Here is a 15,241-nt window from a genome sequence, read left to right on the forward strand (position 1 = left end):
GAGATTAAAAAAAAAAAAAATTCACGTGAGTTCAAGGCCAGCCTTTACGTGATACTGGTAACTGAGGACCGAGGTTGAAGTGTCGAGTTGATGGGTTAACACTTACCCATAGAGGGCAGCCGCTTGGGCTTGTCACAGCCAGACTTACTGATTTTGTTAATGATCTAAAAAGGGGATAAACCCCCACATTATTTAAGCAATATCAAAGCACATTGTGAGGCTTTGCCAAAAGAAAAGAGTAATTTCTAATGGTAGGGTTGGCAAGTTAACAATATAGGTCAGATAAAGCTAAGTGACCTTTGCTCTAGATGAAGAATTTCAAGTCTGGAAAAACCTTTAGACCAAGTTGATTCCCGGGATGGTGAATGATTTTTTTGTTGCCACAGTTATGTCATGATACCAAGCATTCTTTCTGAAATGCTAGTGAAAAGATTCTCCATTATCCTCTTACGTCCTTTTCCATACCTCGAATTGGCAAATCCAAGGCTCAGGGAACATGGAGAGGGATGACTTTAGATGATGACTAACGCAAGGAAGTTTATGTTAGTCTCTAATCATATTTGAAAGTTATAAGCCCTAAATAAGAGAAGGAAATTTTTCAAATGAATCAAATACTCTGAAACACTGAGATAGAGAACTTCTCGCTATAAACTAGTGTCTTTTAGGACAGCAAGGGGAATCTCATCCCCAGAACTTTTAACTTGACAAAGTTTAACAGTGATTCTGAAAGACCATTATTTGTCCTCCTTTCATGTAATAAATCTGCTATTTATTCCTACTCAGATCTCTTTTATCACAGAAAGTGTCATACTTTGTAGTGTTGGTATTTTTACATTTTTCCTTTGAACACAAAATAGGTTTTTTGAGAGGGGAAAATATTCTTCCTTGAAGAAAACTTGAAGATTTATTTAAACGTTCAAAATTTTCACTTGGAACACTTTAGAGTTTGATGATTATCCAGCTCTTCTGTAGGAGGATGATTGTTACCACATTACTGGTTGTTTAATTTCTTTTTCTTCTTAGACTTCACTGTACACAATAAGTATAGGTCAAAGCCTTTGAGAGACACCTCCTCATCATTCGGATCCTTAGCTTCCCTCTGAATACCTAAAGGATGAGGCTAAGATGTACTTGTATTTAATAATTGTGCTAGGAATCCTTTTTTACCATTGATGCACAGTTTTATATCTTAAGGAATTCCTGTCTTTTAGTGGAATTAAACAATTGGGGTTACCCTAGTGCTGACATTGTGCCCCTACAGAAAAGGGCAATCTTTATTTGTTACTGTCAGCGCCAACATTATTTCTACCTCTATCACCAATAAAATTATAATTTTTCCGTTAGTTAGGGTATGCTATCAAGGAATGAGGTATGAGGAATGAGTGTACTTGTGGTTATTTTTCAGAATCAGTTTCAAAAAAAGAATCATCATTCTCCTCTTGAAACTTTTTCTTACAGTTTTTGCTAGTCTGGTTGACTTGAGGATTTAACAGTGGTTGATTTCTGCTGGAAGATTTCTGTACGTTTGGTAGATACAGGAACAACTCCAGAGTATTGACTTCTGTATGTTGAAAATTTAGAATTCTTGATTCATCCTTATGAAATGCATGAGAACAGGGGCCCAAACGGTTAATGAAAGTTCTTCAAGTTGAGATTTTTAAGAAATAGTTCTCGTACTTTGATGATCTTGGCCAAGGCGTTTGTGCATCCCATGCCCGCCTGCTACATAAAGATAATTTGGATTCGGGGGTGCCAAATGCAGCGTATTGTTTCATAACACAGACTTCTGAGTTCCAAAGATTGTCAGCTGGCCTGCTTGGGAATTCTGTTTTATGGTTGGCCAGAAGGACACTCCCTTTGATGACAGACATTTCAGAGGCCGCGTTAGTTCCTATAGCAGTTGACTTTGTCCTGAGTCAGTAGACTTACTGAGGATTTGGCCAGAGATTTTGCCCAGGGGTAATGAAAGGTCAGGCAGCAAGATGTTTGTAAATATTTTTCCTACTATTTGCATATAACTATTTTTATTTCCATTCTTAATCCGTTTTTCCAGATTTCCATTAAAGAAAAAAAGATACATGCCTTTTTTCCTTTTATATTTAAACTTATAGTTAAGGTCTCCAAGAATCCTCATTAGTATTATTGTGTTTCCTTTTAGTTTTTTGTTCTCATTACAGAAATATATATTTTTATATCCGTATTGGTATATACATACCATTCTCCAATTTTCCCCCCACTTAAAGTTTTATTTTAGAGGGCTTCCATTGTGCATATATAGGGATAATTTATTCTTTTTTTGTGTGTGTGAGGAAGATGGGCCCTGAGCTAACATCTGTTCCCAGTCTTCCTCTTTTTGCTGAGGAAGATTGGCTCTGAGCTAACATCCGTGCCCATCTTCCTCTGTTTTCCATGTGGGACGATGCCACTGCATGGCTTGATGAGTGGTGCATCAGTCTGCGCCCGGATTTTGAACCTGTGAACCCTGGGCCGCCGAAGTGGAGAGCATGAACTTAACCACTACACCACTGGGCCAGCCCCCGTTTATTCTTTTTAATAGCTACATAGTGTTTCTTTGTATGAATATAGTTTCTTTAATCTGTTGGTGGGCATTTGCTGTGTTTCCTGGTTTTTCATTAGTTCTAACAGTGTGTGTATATATATATATCTGTATCTTTGTATCCTTGTGTGTTGGTGTAGGATGAAATTCCTAGTGGAATTGTTGAGTCAAAGTGTGTGCCTCAGGCAGGTTTTAAATCTGGAAATTTCTTAGTAATCCACTTAATATTATCATATAAAACATTTTTCTGTTATTGTTCTTCTTTCGCTTTCTCAGTTCACAGCCTCAAATTGTTTAACAATGTTGTGCAGGGAGGAGGAAAAGCTTGAGAAAGAAGGGAATGTGGCGAATTGTATGGGACACTAGACATTTTCATGGAGTATGAAGACACCCTATAAGGAAAAATATAGGTCTAGACTAGTTGTTTACTGAGAATAGCCGTACCAAGGGAGAAGAAAAAGGAATGACTGCTGCCTTCTATATTCCTCAGTGGGCATGTAACCTCTGTGGCTCTGTCATAAGAAATAGAAAAATCTTTTTTTTTTTTCTGTTAGAGATTTTCTGTTCTCCTTAGTATATTTTACTCTCAGTCTCTATCCTGAATGTTTTCTCTTTGTTACGGATATCTATGCACAATCCATAAAGGAGAGATAAGAAGTTCCAAGAGATCATTTTAAGGAGCTAGGACAAATCTGGAGCTATGTATATTTGTTGGAGAAGAAAGGAGTCCTGGTGAAGATGATACCTGTAGATGCCTTCTTTAGTCATCTCAGATTTACTGTCTCCTGGCCTGTTTTCTCATCTATTAAATGAAAGAGGAGATGACCTGTAGATGATTGCTATGGTCCCTTTCACTTCTTGTATTTTGAGTATGAATGATTGAGGAAAAGCTGTGAATCTGTATAAAGGGCACCCTGAGAAGCTAAAAGGGGTCCCTTAAGCAACTAACAAGAAAGGTCCAGTGTTATCCTCTTGGGAGGGGGCAGCTGTTGATCAGATGATGACTGATGAAACAGCCTCTTTGCCTTATGTCAGAGCAGAAACACTGGTGGTAGTCGGATAAGCATATTGTGCAGTACAAACCTCCTGGTGAGTTAAACGCCCTGTATTTTTCATGTCTTCGGAGTTCGCCTCAGCGAGGAGATGCCATGGGAGAACTGGATTCACTGCCTTTCACAGGATTCTCCACATTAGTGCTAGTTTGTGTTTGTCCATCTCTATCTCTCTCAGATTATCTCCTGCTGCATACTACGCCCAGAGGATGATCCAGTATCTCTCACGGCGAGACAGTATTCGCCAGCGCTCCATGCGCTACCAACAGAACCGTCTCCGTTCTTCCACTTCCTCCTCTTCCTCAGACAACCAGGGTCCATCAGTGGAGGGAACCGACTTGGAATTTGAGGACTTTGAGTAAGTACATACTCAGCTTGCTTTCTTCCCTCTCCTCCCAAGCCGTGAGTTCTTCCAAGTTGGCCACCGTCTGAGCAGCAGTGGTTGACATTCTTACTTTAAACCCCTGAGTTATTATTTATGAGTAAAAGGATGGGGTGAGGGACGGGTCTCAGTGCCCTGGGCACTCCCACTTCTGGCAGTTGCATTGCTGATTCACCAGAGCCTGTGGGAAGAGACAGCCCGTTGGGCCCCAGGCCAGATGGGGAGAAGATGGCTGCTGCTCTTTAGGCAACATTTTTATTTCCCTTTGCGTCAACAGTGACTGTGGAAGTGCGTCTTATGGACTGTCTTCGTAACATCAGGGAGGCAGGAGGGCTGGTGTTTTTTCTCTTAAGCGGAGTAGGTATAGAGATTAAAAATAAAATACCTGGATTTCCCTAAAAAGCAGATTCTCTTAGTACCCTTGATCAGACTGACTCTTTGAGGTTCTACTCTCTTGCCTGAACTTTTTCACTCTCCCCTCGTAAGGATCCTTTGAAAGTTGTCTGTCAAATTAATGTGGTGGGTTGCGAGGTGAGTCCTTGCTCTTTGGGTCTTTTTGAGTGGTTGGTTGGGGGGCGGGGGTGAGCTAAAGGCACAGGGTCAGCCCCAGGCTCCAGAATTCCAGCTCCCCAACCTTACTGCTGGGTTTAGCATCCTCTGACCTGCTTCTCCGGGCCTTTCTAGCCATTCATTGTGTTTTTTCCATCTTGAGACTGAGCTTTCCTGGCTTGTATCAAGTTGGACATTTGGCTCTTGTTTTGATTCCTATATTTTGATGTTCTCAGACATGCAAAACGAGAGAGAGAAGGGTGGTTAAGCCTTTTTTTCCTCTTTGTTGCTGGCAGTATTGGAATAGGACAGCGTGTCGGTCATTTTTGTTTCTTCCCCTCCATCTTGACATAGACTGGTCAGGTCTGGGGTCTTCAGAGTTCTTGCCTCCCCTCAGCCTTCCTCTTCAGTGAGCTGAATGGATAGTTCCCCAGGAGCCTCTCACAGCAGAGCTGTATGATGTGTTTGAGGAATCTCTTTGCCAGAGAGGACTGAGAAGGTGGGAACAACCTTTGTACCAATTTGCCTTCCCGATGCTATGGTTAAACACACTGGCAGTTGTGTACTTGGAAGCACAAGGAAGACTAAACGGGAGTCATTTGTCTGCGGAAGATGTAAATCTGAAAGAAATGCAGGGATGCCCTGAAGCAGCTGTGGTGTGGCCATGGAGCAGGGGTGGCAGTCCTCTATCGTCAGCTAGGTGGGAAGACCCCCGCTCCTCTCTGACTCTCAGCACGTGTCATTCTCCCTTCTGTCCTCTCTAGGGCAAGGTGGATCATATACAGGCAGTGAAGGGAACAGAGAGTCTCCACTCCCTTAGCCAGGCAGACACCTGTAGTGAAATATGTTCCCCTGTAGATAATGATGATTTTTCTAGCACCGAGGTCTATTCAGGGAAGCAGTTTCAGCATACACGCTGGGGCTGCTGGGACTTAGTGCTGCTGAAAAGCCTCAATAATCCTGTGGAGCTCTGGGAGTCAGTGCAGAATGCATAGCCCTCTCTCCGTGCATGTCTGGAAGGCTGTGTTATCTCTTTGCAGTGGTGAAACGTGGGGCTCGTGCCTTTGAGCTGTATCTTGCCTCGTGACTTGTCCTTCACAATGGAGTTCTGGGTTAGTTTAAAATGTTCTGTTCTCATCTTACCTTCTCTTTCTTCTGCTACCACCTCCTCCCTTTCCCCTTCCTTCCCCCTCAGTTTTCCTGTGTCAGACTGCCTCCTCCTGTGCTCCCGACGGCCCACCTGTGCTCTTACCTCCCCCCTGGCTTCAGCACGACCTGAATTTACATTGCCTTTTCACCTTTCATGCACTGACTTACCATTGTTTTTTTCTCTCTTTTTTTTTTTTTTTGTGAGGAGGATCAGCCCTGAGCTAACATCCATGCCAATCCTCCTCTTTTTGCTGAGGAAGACTAGCCCTGAGCTAACATCCGTGCCGATCTTCCTCCACTTTATGTGGGACGCCGCCACAGCATGGCCTGACAAGCGGTGCATCGGTGCACGCCCGGGATCCGAACCCCGGGCCGCCAGCAGCGGAGTATGCGCACTTAACCACTACACCATGGGGCCGGCCCACCATTGTTTTTTTCTAGGGGTCTTGTATTGCTCCCCACTTCGTAACAGTGGGCTGATTCTCTTACGCCCCTCCGAAAGTTCCTCCCTAGGTGTTTGCTTTGTTTTTGGGCTGAGGCAGACTGTAATCTTCGTTTTAATAGCAGCTGTGGGTTAGTCACCTCAATATTAGCCCAGGTCTTCTAGTGAAGGATGTTGCTGGCTGGTTGATACTAATTTACTATCCATTCATTCTTTCTCTGTCTCCTTCCCTGCCCTCCTCCCCTCACTGTAAACCAAGTGCTGCTTGTGGTTGCTCCTCTTCTCTTAATTTCTGGGTGCTCTGAGGAGGGAGAGAGTGAGAAATTAGAGACTGTGCCAGCCCATTTTAATTTCTTTGCCCCAGTCTTTTTCCTTAGCTTTGATAACTAGAAGGAAAGTTAGAGGCTTGTACAGTCATAATTTGTAGTTCTTTCAGGAACAGAGAAGCAGGTAGGTTAGATATGGCCTGGAATCCTCCTAACACTTAGGGTACCATTAAGAGAGACTGTTCTTCTCCTGGGTTTCTTCACCTTCATAGCACATCATGTTCCTGCCTTTCCCACCCCACTTCAGCCTCTTCACTCTCCTGCCCTGTGCTGAGTCGCAGATCATTTTGCCATTCTCTAGCTTGTCCCATCCAGGTGTATAGAGTCCCCAGAAAACAAAGGGAGCCATTACCCAGATCCCATCTTTTGTGATTCTCTTCCATCATCCATTGAATGAAAAGTATCAGCTATAATACTTTTCACGTTTATACTAATTTATAACATACAAAGCATTTGTAGTTTATATAAACATTAATAATATATGTATACATTTAAAAATCTTGTTTAATCCTTATAATAACCCAATGAGATAGTTATTTACTCCATTGTGATATTTTCCTAAATGAGGATACTGAGACTTGACCAAAATCAGACATGTCTAAGATTAGAGAACAGAAACAAGCATATTTAGTATCTGACTTCTGTTGACCTGCAGATTTAAAAATCTTTAAAAATGATGTACAACCATATTTGAGCCCTTGCTCCCTGAGCTTGCTGTGGAATAAGACTATCTACATTTATCTCTTGGGAGGGTAGCTTTGAAGCTTGGTCAGCATCAGGTTAAATTTTCTGTTCTTTTGTAGTTTGGATTAATGACCATCTTCCCAGGCAGGCATCTTTTCCCGCCTGGGAATTGGGACTACAGGGTCCCTGTGTTTATCAAAATGCCCAAACAAGACACTCAAAAACCTGCTGTCAGCAGATCTGTCCCGAACCCCTCAGCATCTGTCTTTGCATAAAGGTGTTCACAAGCAGGTTAAAGGTATGGCTGCCCCAGCAGGTCTGTCCTGAAGCCCTCAGCATCTGTCTTTGCATAAAGATGTTCACAAGCAGGTTAAAGGTATGGCTGCCCCTAACATTGCTATCTGCCTGCTTTTGAGCCCAGACCACCTGCTAGAATGTAGATAGCAAATTAAGCATAAGGAAAATTCCCATTTTCATTTTCACCATTCCTTTGGAAAGAGGGAGGGAGGTTTTTATGAAGCCCAGGTTAAGTGCTGTGTCCCAGTAGTTGGTAAGGCCTGCAAAAGAGATGGTGTATGTGACTTTATGACAATTGTTCCAGCTATCCTCACCCTCTTCCTCATTTTATCTGTTATTCTGAATGTAATTGTAGTCCCAGAATCATCCCCAGCTCATGTTCCTGCTTTTTGTAACTGCTTTGCCTTCCAAGGCAAAGGATATCCTGAGCTAATGACAGTTAGAACTAGAGAAGCTTCCGTTAGATCAGGCACAAATATCTCTACCATGCATACCAGCGACTGGGTTATTATATTCAACTTATTAAAAATTGTTGCTAACACAGAAGAGAACAAGTCTTTCATTCACAGTTGTAACACTGGGCTATGCTTTGGAAAAACATCTCAGAATTCTAGACTTTGAGCCTTAAGATGAAGTCTCTTTAGGTCTGTTACATTTTTTTCTTAATTCTTCTAATTTATCTGGTTGTATTTGGGTTTCCTTCACCCAGAAATCCATATTGTGACCATATCTGCAAAAATGTTTCCTTGTGAGTATGACAGTCATTTCTGGAGCCAGATATGGGTTTTGGTTCCTTAGTTTGGCATGATATTTTCTAGCAGTACCACATACACATGTACAGAGGAGCCTCATGCAGAAAGAGCTACTCCTTTTATGGCCCCCTTGCTAGTCACCTTCTAGCAAGGAAGTTGTTAAAAGTCTTCTTGGTATATGATGTAGCTGAGGCGAGTTCTGAAGGCTGTCACTGAGCTCTGCCATCTGATTGGGTGTGGCATAGGAGAAGTTGCTTGCCTTCAGTTCAGAATTTAATATTTTTCATCTGCCCTTTTGTCATAACTGAAATTTAGTTGAGCCATGGCAAAGAAATATGTTAGAAACCAGATACTACTGCTTTTATCATCTGTCTATAGGCGAAATCTTGACAGCTTTGTGAGACTCACGTACTTGCTTCTAGTTCTCGTGGCGAGAAATTCCAGTAGAGTGAAGCCACGTGTCCTTGTTAGTACTTGCTCTTGCCCCTTCTTCTGTGCCCAGAATTTCCAGGACTCCTGTGGGAGTCAATGACTACTAATAACAAGTATGTGACTTGTAGCCAAGAAAGGGAAAGGTCAGTCTTTGGAGGAGGGTGTTGTCTACTTCATTTTGAAATGGAGTTGCCTTTGTCTTTCCTTTCACTTACAAACCATAGATGTTTTGGTATTAGAAGTGCATGAGAGGGCCGGCCCCGTGGCTTAGTGGTTGGGTGCATGCGCTCCGCTGCTGGCGGCCCGGGTTCGGATCCCGGGCACGCACCGACGCACTGCTTCTCTGGCCATGCTGAGACCGTGTCCCACATACAGCAACTAGAAGGATGTGCAGCTATGACATACAACTATCTGCTGGGGCTTTGGGGGGGAAAAAAAAAAGGCAGTGCAAGAGAAACTCGAAGGAAACACACTGTACAGTTATTATTCTCTTTACGGAGTGGAACCTGCTAAAGCAGTCAGGATCCAACTACCTTTGTTGAGTGGTGGTATTGTACAGAAGTAGTTCTTAAAGTGGGATGAGAGAAGAAACTGTTCTCTTCCTTTTTACCAGAGAGTTTTAAATAATTTCACTTACTTTATTTTTGTAGTGGTTGATTATTTTTGCCAGGTGAGCTTATGAAAGAGAAGGGTATAGGTCCTAAAGTAGGACCATCTCTAGGTATACTTGGGAGAAAGGCAAATAAATGCACATAGAGACATGTAACAGCATGGAGTATTTCAGGAATTCCCTTGTTGATAAGTATGTCTAGACTCTAAAGTCCCAGATATGTGGCGGGAGATGAGCCCCAAGAGTTAGAGTGGCACCAGATCTTAAGAGAGTCTTATGTGCCTTGCAGAGGAGGTGAACTTTATCCTGTGGGTGAGAGGAAGTTATTGAAGAGTTTTAAGCTATAGAATAACATGATCAGATTTTTACATAATATCACACAAGACAGACTGTGATAAGGTACTACTAAAGTACAGGGTAGCATTGTATGCAGGAAAGAGTATTTGGGGAGACGTGAGAAGGCTTCCTGGATTTCAGCTCTCGTGAAGACTGCATCGGACTGTGATGAATTGATGTGGAGGATGGGGGTAGGGAAGGAGATTCTAGACAAAGGGCATAGCTGAAGCAAAAGCCCAGAGACGGAAGATTTGCAGAGTTTGTTCAGGGACCCTGAAGAAATCTGTGGCTAGTGCTGTGGGAGTGTTGTAATTTGAGAAAGAAGATCAGAAAGGCCTGGAATGCCTGCCTGAGAAGTTTTTATTTTTATTTGGGGGCAGCCATTATTCAATATGTATTTTAGGCAGCTAACTCTGACAGCACTCCTTAGGGTGACCTGAGTGGCAAATGTAGGGATGCAGGAAAACCAGTTAGAAAGCAGTGGGTGAAATACAGGAGAGAACCTATGAGGACTGAATGTTAAGTATTGGGTGTAAGAGGCCTTGGTATTTTCTAAGAGTGGAGACTTTGTGAATGTTCCCAGGGGAATGAGCTGTCTGAGAGCTCAGTTATTGTGCTTTCTATTTCTCCAAATAAAGTGTTGCCCAAGTCCTTTTTTACGCTTACTGGAACCAATTTTGAACTAAGTTTATAAAATAGCAAGTGACTCCTGGAACAGCCGTGATTGGAACTGGGATCACTTGTCAGTGTCTGTGTCAGTGCCCACTGGCCTGATGACTATTGTCTAGGGAATAGCCCTGAGGCCTAGTTTTGGTTGAGCATGTGATTTGTCTGTGATTTGTGTTTGATCATGGGCAAGTCTGTCTCCCACCCTAGGCCTCAATGTCTGATCTGTAAAATCAGATTAGATAATCTCTGAAGTTTATTTTAGCCTGAAAGCTCTTGGATCTTTGTTAGAACTAACTACCTTAGAAGAATTTCCCTTGTACTCAGCAGAGGTAGAAGAATTAAGACCCTCCAAAAAGTGAGGCAACTTCCTGAGGATTAGGAATAGGATTTCTGGTACCTGTAGAGCCCCAATATATGTATAAAATATATACCTACCTGAATTCTCTTTACTGAGGATTTCGAGCCTATTGCTTAGATATTGCTCGGCAACTTTAGAATTAGTACTCTTTGGCAAGTAAAATGCATATGACTATTTATTATGAGTGATGCAGAAGAAGAGAAAGAAAATGGAATATGCCTGGATCCAAAAGGAAGAATTAAATAGCCAGGAGGGGAGAAAGGGCAAAGGAGGACATCACCACTTAGAGATATATGTTTATTTTTATAACGTAAAATACACAATAGGAATATGGATTTGTACAATATATACAGATGAAATTAAAGGTAGAATAAAGGGAGGAGAGAAATTCGTAAATGGTAATTATCTGTTATATTACTGTTCCTTGGAGAAAAATTAAGGCTCTGCAGTTCTAAGAGACCTATGCAATTAGGTATCCCCTATGAGTAATATCAGCTGGGCCTTTGCCTGCCTCCCAGAAATCTAAACCCTCGCACGTGCACAGTCCTTGGCAGTAGAGGCTGGAGCCACAGTTTCCTACTAACAGTGCTCAAGTAAGGAAAGGACTTGGCCAGGATCACTGTGCCATCCAGGGACAGGAGTACCAGCCGGGCCTTCTATTGTCTGGAGATTGAGTAGAAACAGAAGAGCATAGGGAAACAAATATTTCTTTAGTATTCTCATTTTCAGCAAAGTCAACTGTGTGTTGTCAAGAGGACAGTGGCCTTTTGAGCTTTTTGCTGCAAGAGCTTCATTTATAAAGGCTAGAATCAGAGCCATTTGTCGCTGAGGAGCAATGACAACCTGACTGTCTGGTCAGGATTCAGACAGCAGTCTGTAGGTGTATTTTTCATTCCTTTAAATTACAGCCTCTCTCTGAGGCAATTAATCCCAGGCATTTCGCAAGAGTTGCTGCTGTGTTTCTCCCTTGTTCCAGAGATACATTTTCTTGTATTCGGCACTTGTCTTGGGTGCTTGATTGTTTGAAAGGTGTTTTTTCCTTATAAAATCTTTTACAAGAAAATCTTATTTTTTTTCACTCTCCTTCCCGAATACCCCTCTGAGAGTTAATCAGAGATGCGCAGAGTTCAACAACTGGGAAGGCCATTAATAACTCAGCCAGCTTCTATCCTGCTGGCTTAAAGGCAGCTTCTGGCTGATGAAACTGATGAGGATTTCTTTGGTGTTTCCCTGAAAAGTATTCTGTGAGAAAGAGTCCTCCTGTGATGGGGGAGCAGTACCGGCATATTTGCATACTCTGGTCTTCACTGTTTTGTTTTTTAAGCCCCCCCCTTGAAAAGAGCACAGGCTGTGTTATATTAGGCCCCAGTATTTAGCACCCTCCACTGTTCCTAAGGTGAACTGTCTCTCTGGGTCTGCCTTTCTCCCACTGTTTGTCTGGCAAACATCTTCCAGTACACTCATATTCAGTCTCTACCTGACTAATTTTGCCTCCTTCATTTTGTGGAGCCTTGCTTCATGTTGATCTTTTATCAGCACTGAAATGAGTGGCAGAGTCTGTGTAGTTTTCTGAATACAACATTATTTTAAGTACTTTTAATTCCTTTGCTCTTTTCTTGGAACTTTTACCACTCTCTCTCCTCCCTTGCTTCTATCCCCCCGCACCCCCGACCCCCAAAGATATCCTATGCATTGAAATTTATTTCCCCATCTCAACTGCTTATTTCTGAATCTCCCTTCTTTCTAGACTGTAGAATCCAGAGGCATTAGTTGCTCTTTTCACCTCTGGTTTATTAGGAGCTGTGCCTTTAGTCAGGGGTTTTTGTGTGTCAGTACTAAAACCTAGGGCCTTTTTCCCTCTTCTTGCCTAACTTGTCCTTTGGTTGGATATTCTGACCTTTTGCCACCTTTCCGATTCCTGTTTTCAAGGTTTTTCCTAGTCAGTAAATGTTTGAGCTGCTTTTGTTGTTGGCTGTTTTCTCCTAGATGTCTTTGTTTTTTTCTCCCTTAGGCAGCATTTCATTTGTATGTTCACCATGCTTCACATTTTTCTAATCATTCTGGGTCCCATTCTGTCATTTCTCCTACTTTGCTAGAGTTCTCAACATTTTCAATTTGAAGTCTTCTCAACATTTTATTGAGATGCCATTTAGCTTCTGCTTTCCCCCATTGTTAGTCAAGATGTTAAGCTGAGGACCAGCAGGTACATCTCCACTTACTTAATATATTGCCTCTTTCATGGTGCATGTTGTAACCGTCAGTCTGAGACTGCTTGTCTCTGAGCCAGCTGATCTCATTCTTACTTTCCTATGTGTGTATCCTCCGGTAATCTGTAAATACTGTGAAGCCATTATCTCTGGCTGTGTTCCCCCTCCCCCCTTTTTTTTAATGGAGGGAGAACCTGAATCAGAAAGAAGTTGATGGTTTTTAGGTTTTGATAACAGTGAAAAGAGGCTTGTGAAATGTGTCGTAGGAGCCCAGATTTTTCCCCAGCTCTGGGGTTTGTCTGTTTTTCTAAGTTATCTTTTTGTGTCCTTTCACCCAGCTCTGTGTCATCTTTGGGCACTGGCAACTGCTGAGCAGTACTGTCTAGTGTACTGGCTTCTCCTTCCCCGCTCCCTCTGCTAACACCAGAGAGAGTACTGTTTGTTGTCCTGAGGGAGAGGGATCTTTGGACCTTGCAGAAGCATTATCTACTCCACAGTGTGGTAGCTGTGGAATAAAGTAATTGGATCTGTCCCATGATGCTTCTTTCTATGGCTTAGTTTTCAACCTTGTGAAGCTTAGGACCCTTTTTTTTTCCTTAGGACTCTTTTTAACTTCAAAATGTTTTCCATCTCCTCTCATAATTAGTTGTACTTTTAGTGCCCGTTGATAAGTAATATATGCTATTATGAAAAGCTATCATGAATTTACTTGTACTTTTAAATGAATTGGTACTTTGATCACAACTTGAAACTACATATATTTGAAAAGTAATAATATGCTTAATTTGGGAGCTATCTTATTTGTTTGACATTCAGTTATTCCTTGTGTACATGTGGCTCCCAAGACCTTATAATAATTTATGGGCTTGCCAGAGCTGCAGTCTGCTGGTCAGGAACTTCTGATTTCATTGTTCTTTTTAATCCCCCTTTTACTTTCCATATGGTCTAATCTCTCTTTCTCCTTGCCTCTTCCTTCAACTGTAGAGTTGCAAGTCAAAGAAATATGATATGTTAAGGAAAACAATAGTATGCTTTCTCTTTTGGGAAAATAAAAACCAAGTACTGATTTTTAATGGATCAGCTTCCAATATCCCTGGTATTGATTTATCTCTTAATGCTCAGCATCCAATTCCACCAACATATAAAAACTTTCCTAGGCTTTCATTTCTGGCTTGTAAAGCTCCCAGGGGTCCATTCAAAAGCCGAAGTGTTGTCTTAACTTTGGTTCCAGGGCAAGTTTGAAGATTATCTCATTAAGCTGAAGACAATCCAGAGGGAGAATTCAGAAAATATCTCGAATCAAGCTCTCAGAGTTTCTTTATTTTGTGGAGTTGGTTAAGCAGCTGATTAACTGCTCTGTCCAGCCAATGCCCTTTGGCTTATTCTTCCTTTGATGCATTGCAAACTAAGCCATGTGAAGTCCCTGTCCTCTCTTTTCTTGTAGGAAGCAGCGAAGTGTAGTGGAAAGAGTAAGGGCTTCAGAGTCAAATAGATATTCCTTGAATTCTGCCTCAAGTTACTGGTTGTGTGACCTTGGGCTTTGCTTCTCTGGTCCTTAGTTTCCTTATCTGTAAAACAGAAGTAATAATACCTCGTAGGATAGCTAGGAGGATTAAATGGGATAACATATTAATAACTTTTGTATTAGAACTTAGTAGATATTTAATAAATGGTGGTTATTGCTATTGCTTTAACAGAGCATAAAGAAAACACCTAGACTTTTTTCTCAAATGACCTGGCTTAGGATTGTATTGTCTAATATTCTTCATCATTGTCAATATTTCAGTCTCTGAGAGAAGGAACTGCCTAGTCTTTTTCTCGTGTTGTTTTTCTTTCACTTATCAATGATTTTTTCCACACCAAGGACCTAAACAAATTCATTTAAAGATAACCATTTGCTGAATGAAATTGATGGGGGAGTTTTTCTCTTTTCAAGATCCTCACAAGCCAGATTTTCTCGTTATCTTTCAATCTAGAAAAAAGAAGTTTATATATATCCATTGCAGATCCCTTAGAAGATCTAAACTTGGCTTCAATTTCAGGTGCTGCAGGGTTCAGAGACCACGTTGTCAAGAAAAATCTTCCTCCTTCTTACTGAACTGTTAGTAAATGCTCATAAATCTTGTAGTTGAGGTACTCCAGAAATGCAGTATATTAGTGTGCCACCCAAATTAGTAAGCAACCAGATGACTAGTTTCTCTGGGGTCTTCACCTAAGTGTAGGAATTTAGCTTGGCGGATGTTTGTCTTTGAGCTGGTGGCTGATTCTGCTTTAGTGACTCTCTTATGTGACTCTTTGTGACTGTCTTGTTTTCTCCAGGGACAATGGTGACAGATCCAGGCACCGAGCTCCACGCAATGCCCGGATGTCTGCACCTTCACTTGGACGCTTTGTCCCAAGGTAAGAACTAGGTAGTTGGGCCAGCCCCGTGGCTTAGCA

At 41.9% G+C, this 15,241-nt stretch overlaps 1 protein-coding gene across 11 annotated transcripts in view; it reads left to right on the top strand.

Moving 5' to 3' along the window:
• AMBRA1 (autophagy and beclin 1 regulator 1) overlaps positions 1 to 15,241 on the top strand; it is a 170,832-nt gene that overhangs the window by 59,376 nt on the left and 96,215 nt on the right. For 8 of the 11 annotated variants that reach the window (XM_014792520.2, XM_014792523.2, XM_014792524.2 and 5 more), the window contains 2 exons: positions 3,788 to 3,967; positions 15,122 to 15,202. In XM_014792520.2, the coding sequence (XP_014648006.1) occupies positions 3,788 to 3,967; positions 15,122 to 15,202 (261 nt within the window). The remainder of the gene's footprint in view (positions 1 to 3,787; positions 3,968 to 15,121; positions 15,203 to 15,241) is intronic. The other 3 variants (XM_087423038.1, XM_087423039.1, XM_087423040.1) reach the window with 1 other exon arrangement.

Source organism: Ceratotherium simum, chromosome 34 (assembly GCF_057802395.1).
Source record: "Ceratotherium simum simum isolate JZ-2026a chromosome 34, ASM5780239v1, whole genome shotgun sequence".
NCBI classification, from domain to species: domain Eukaryota; kingdom Metazoa; phylum Chordata; class Mammalia; order Perissodactyla; family Rhinocerotidae; genus Ceratotherium; species Ceratotherium simum.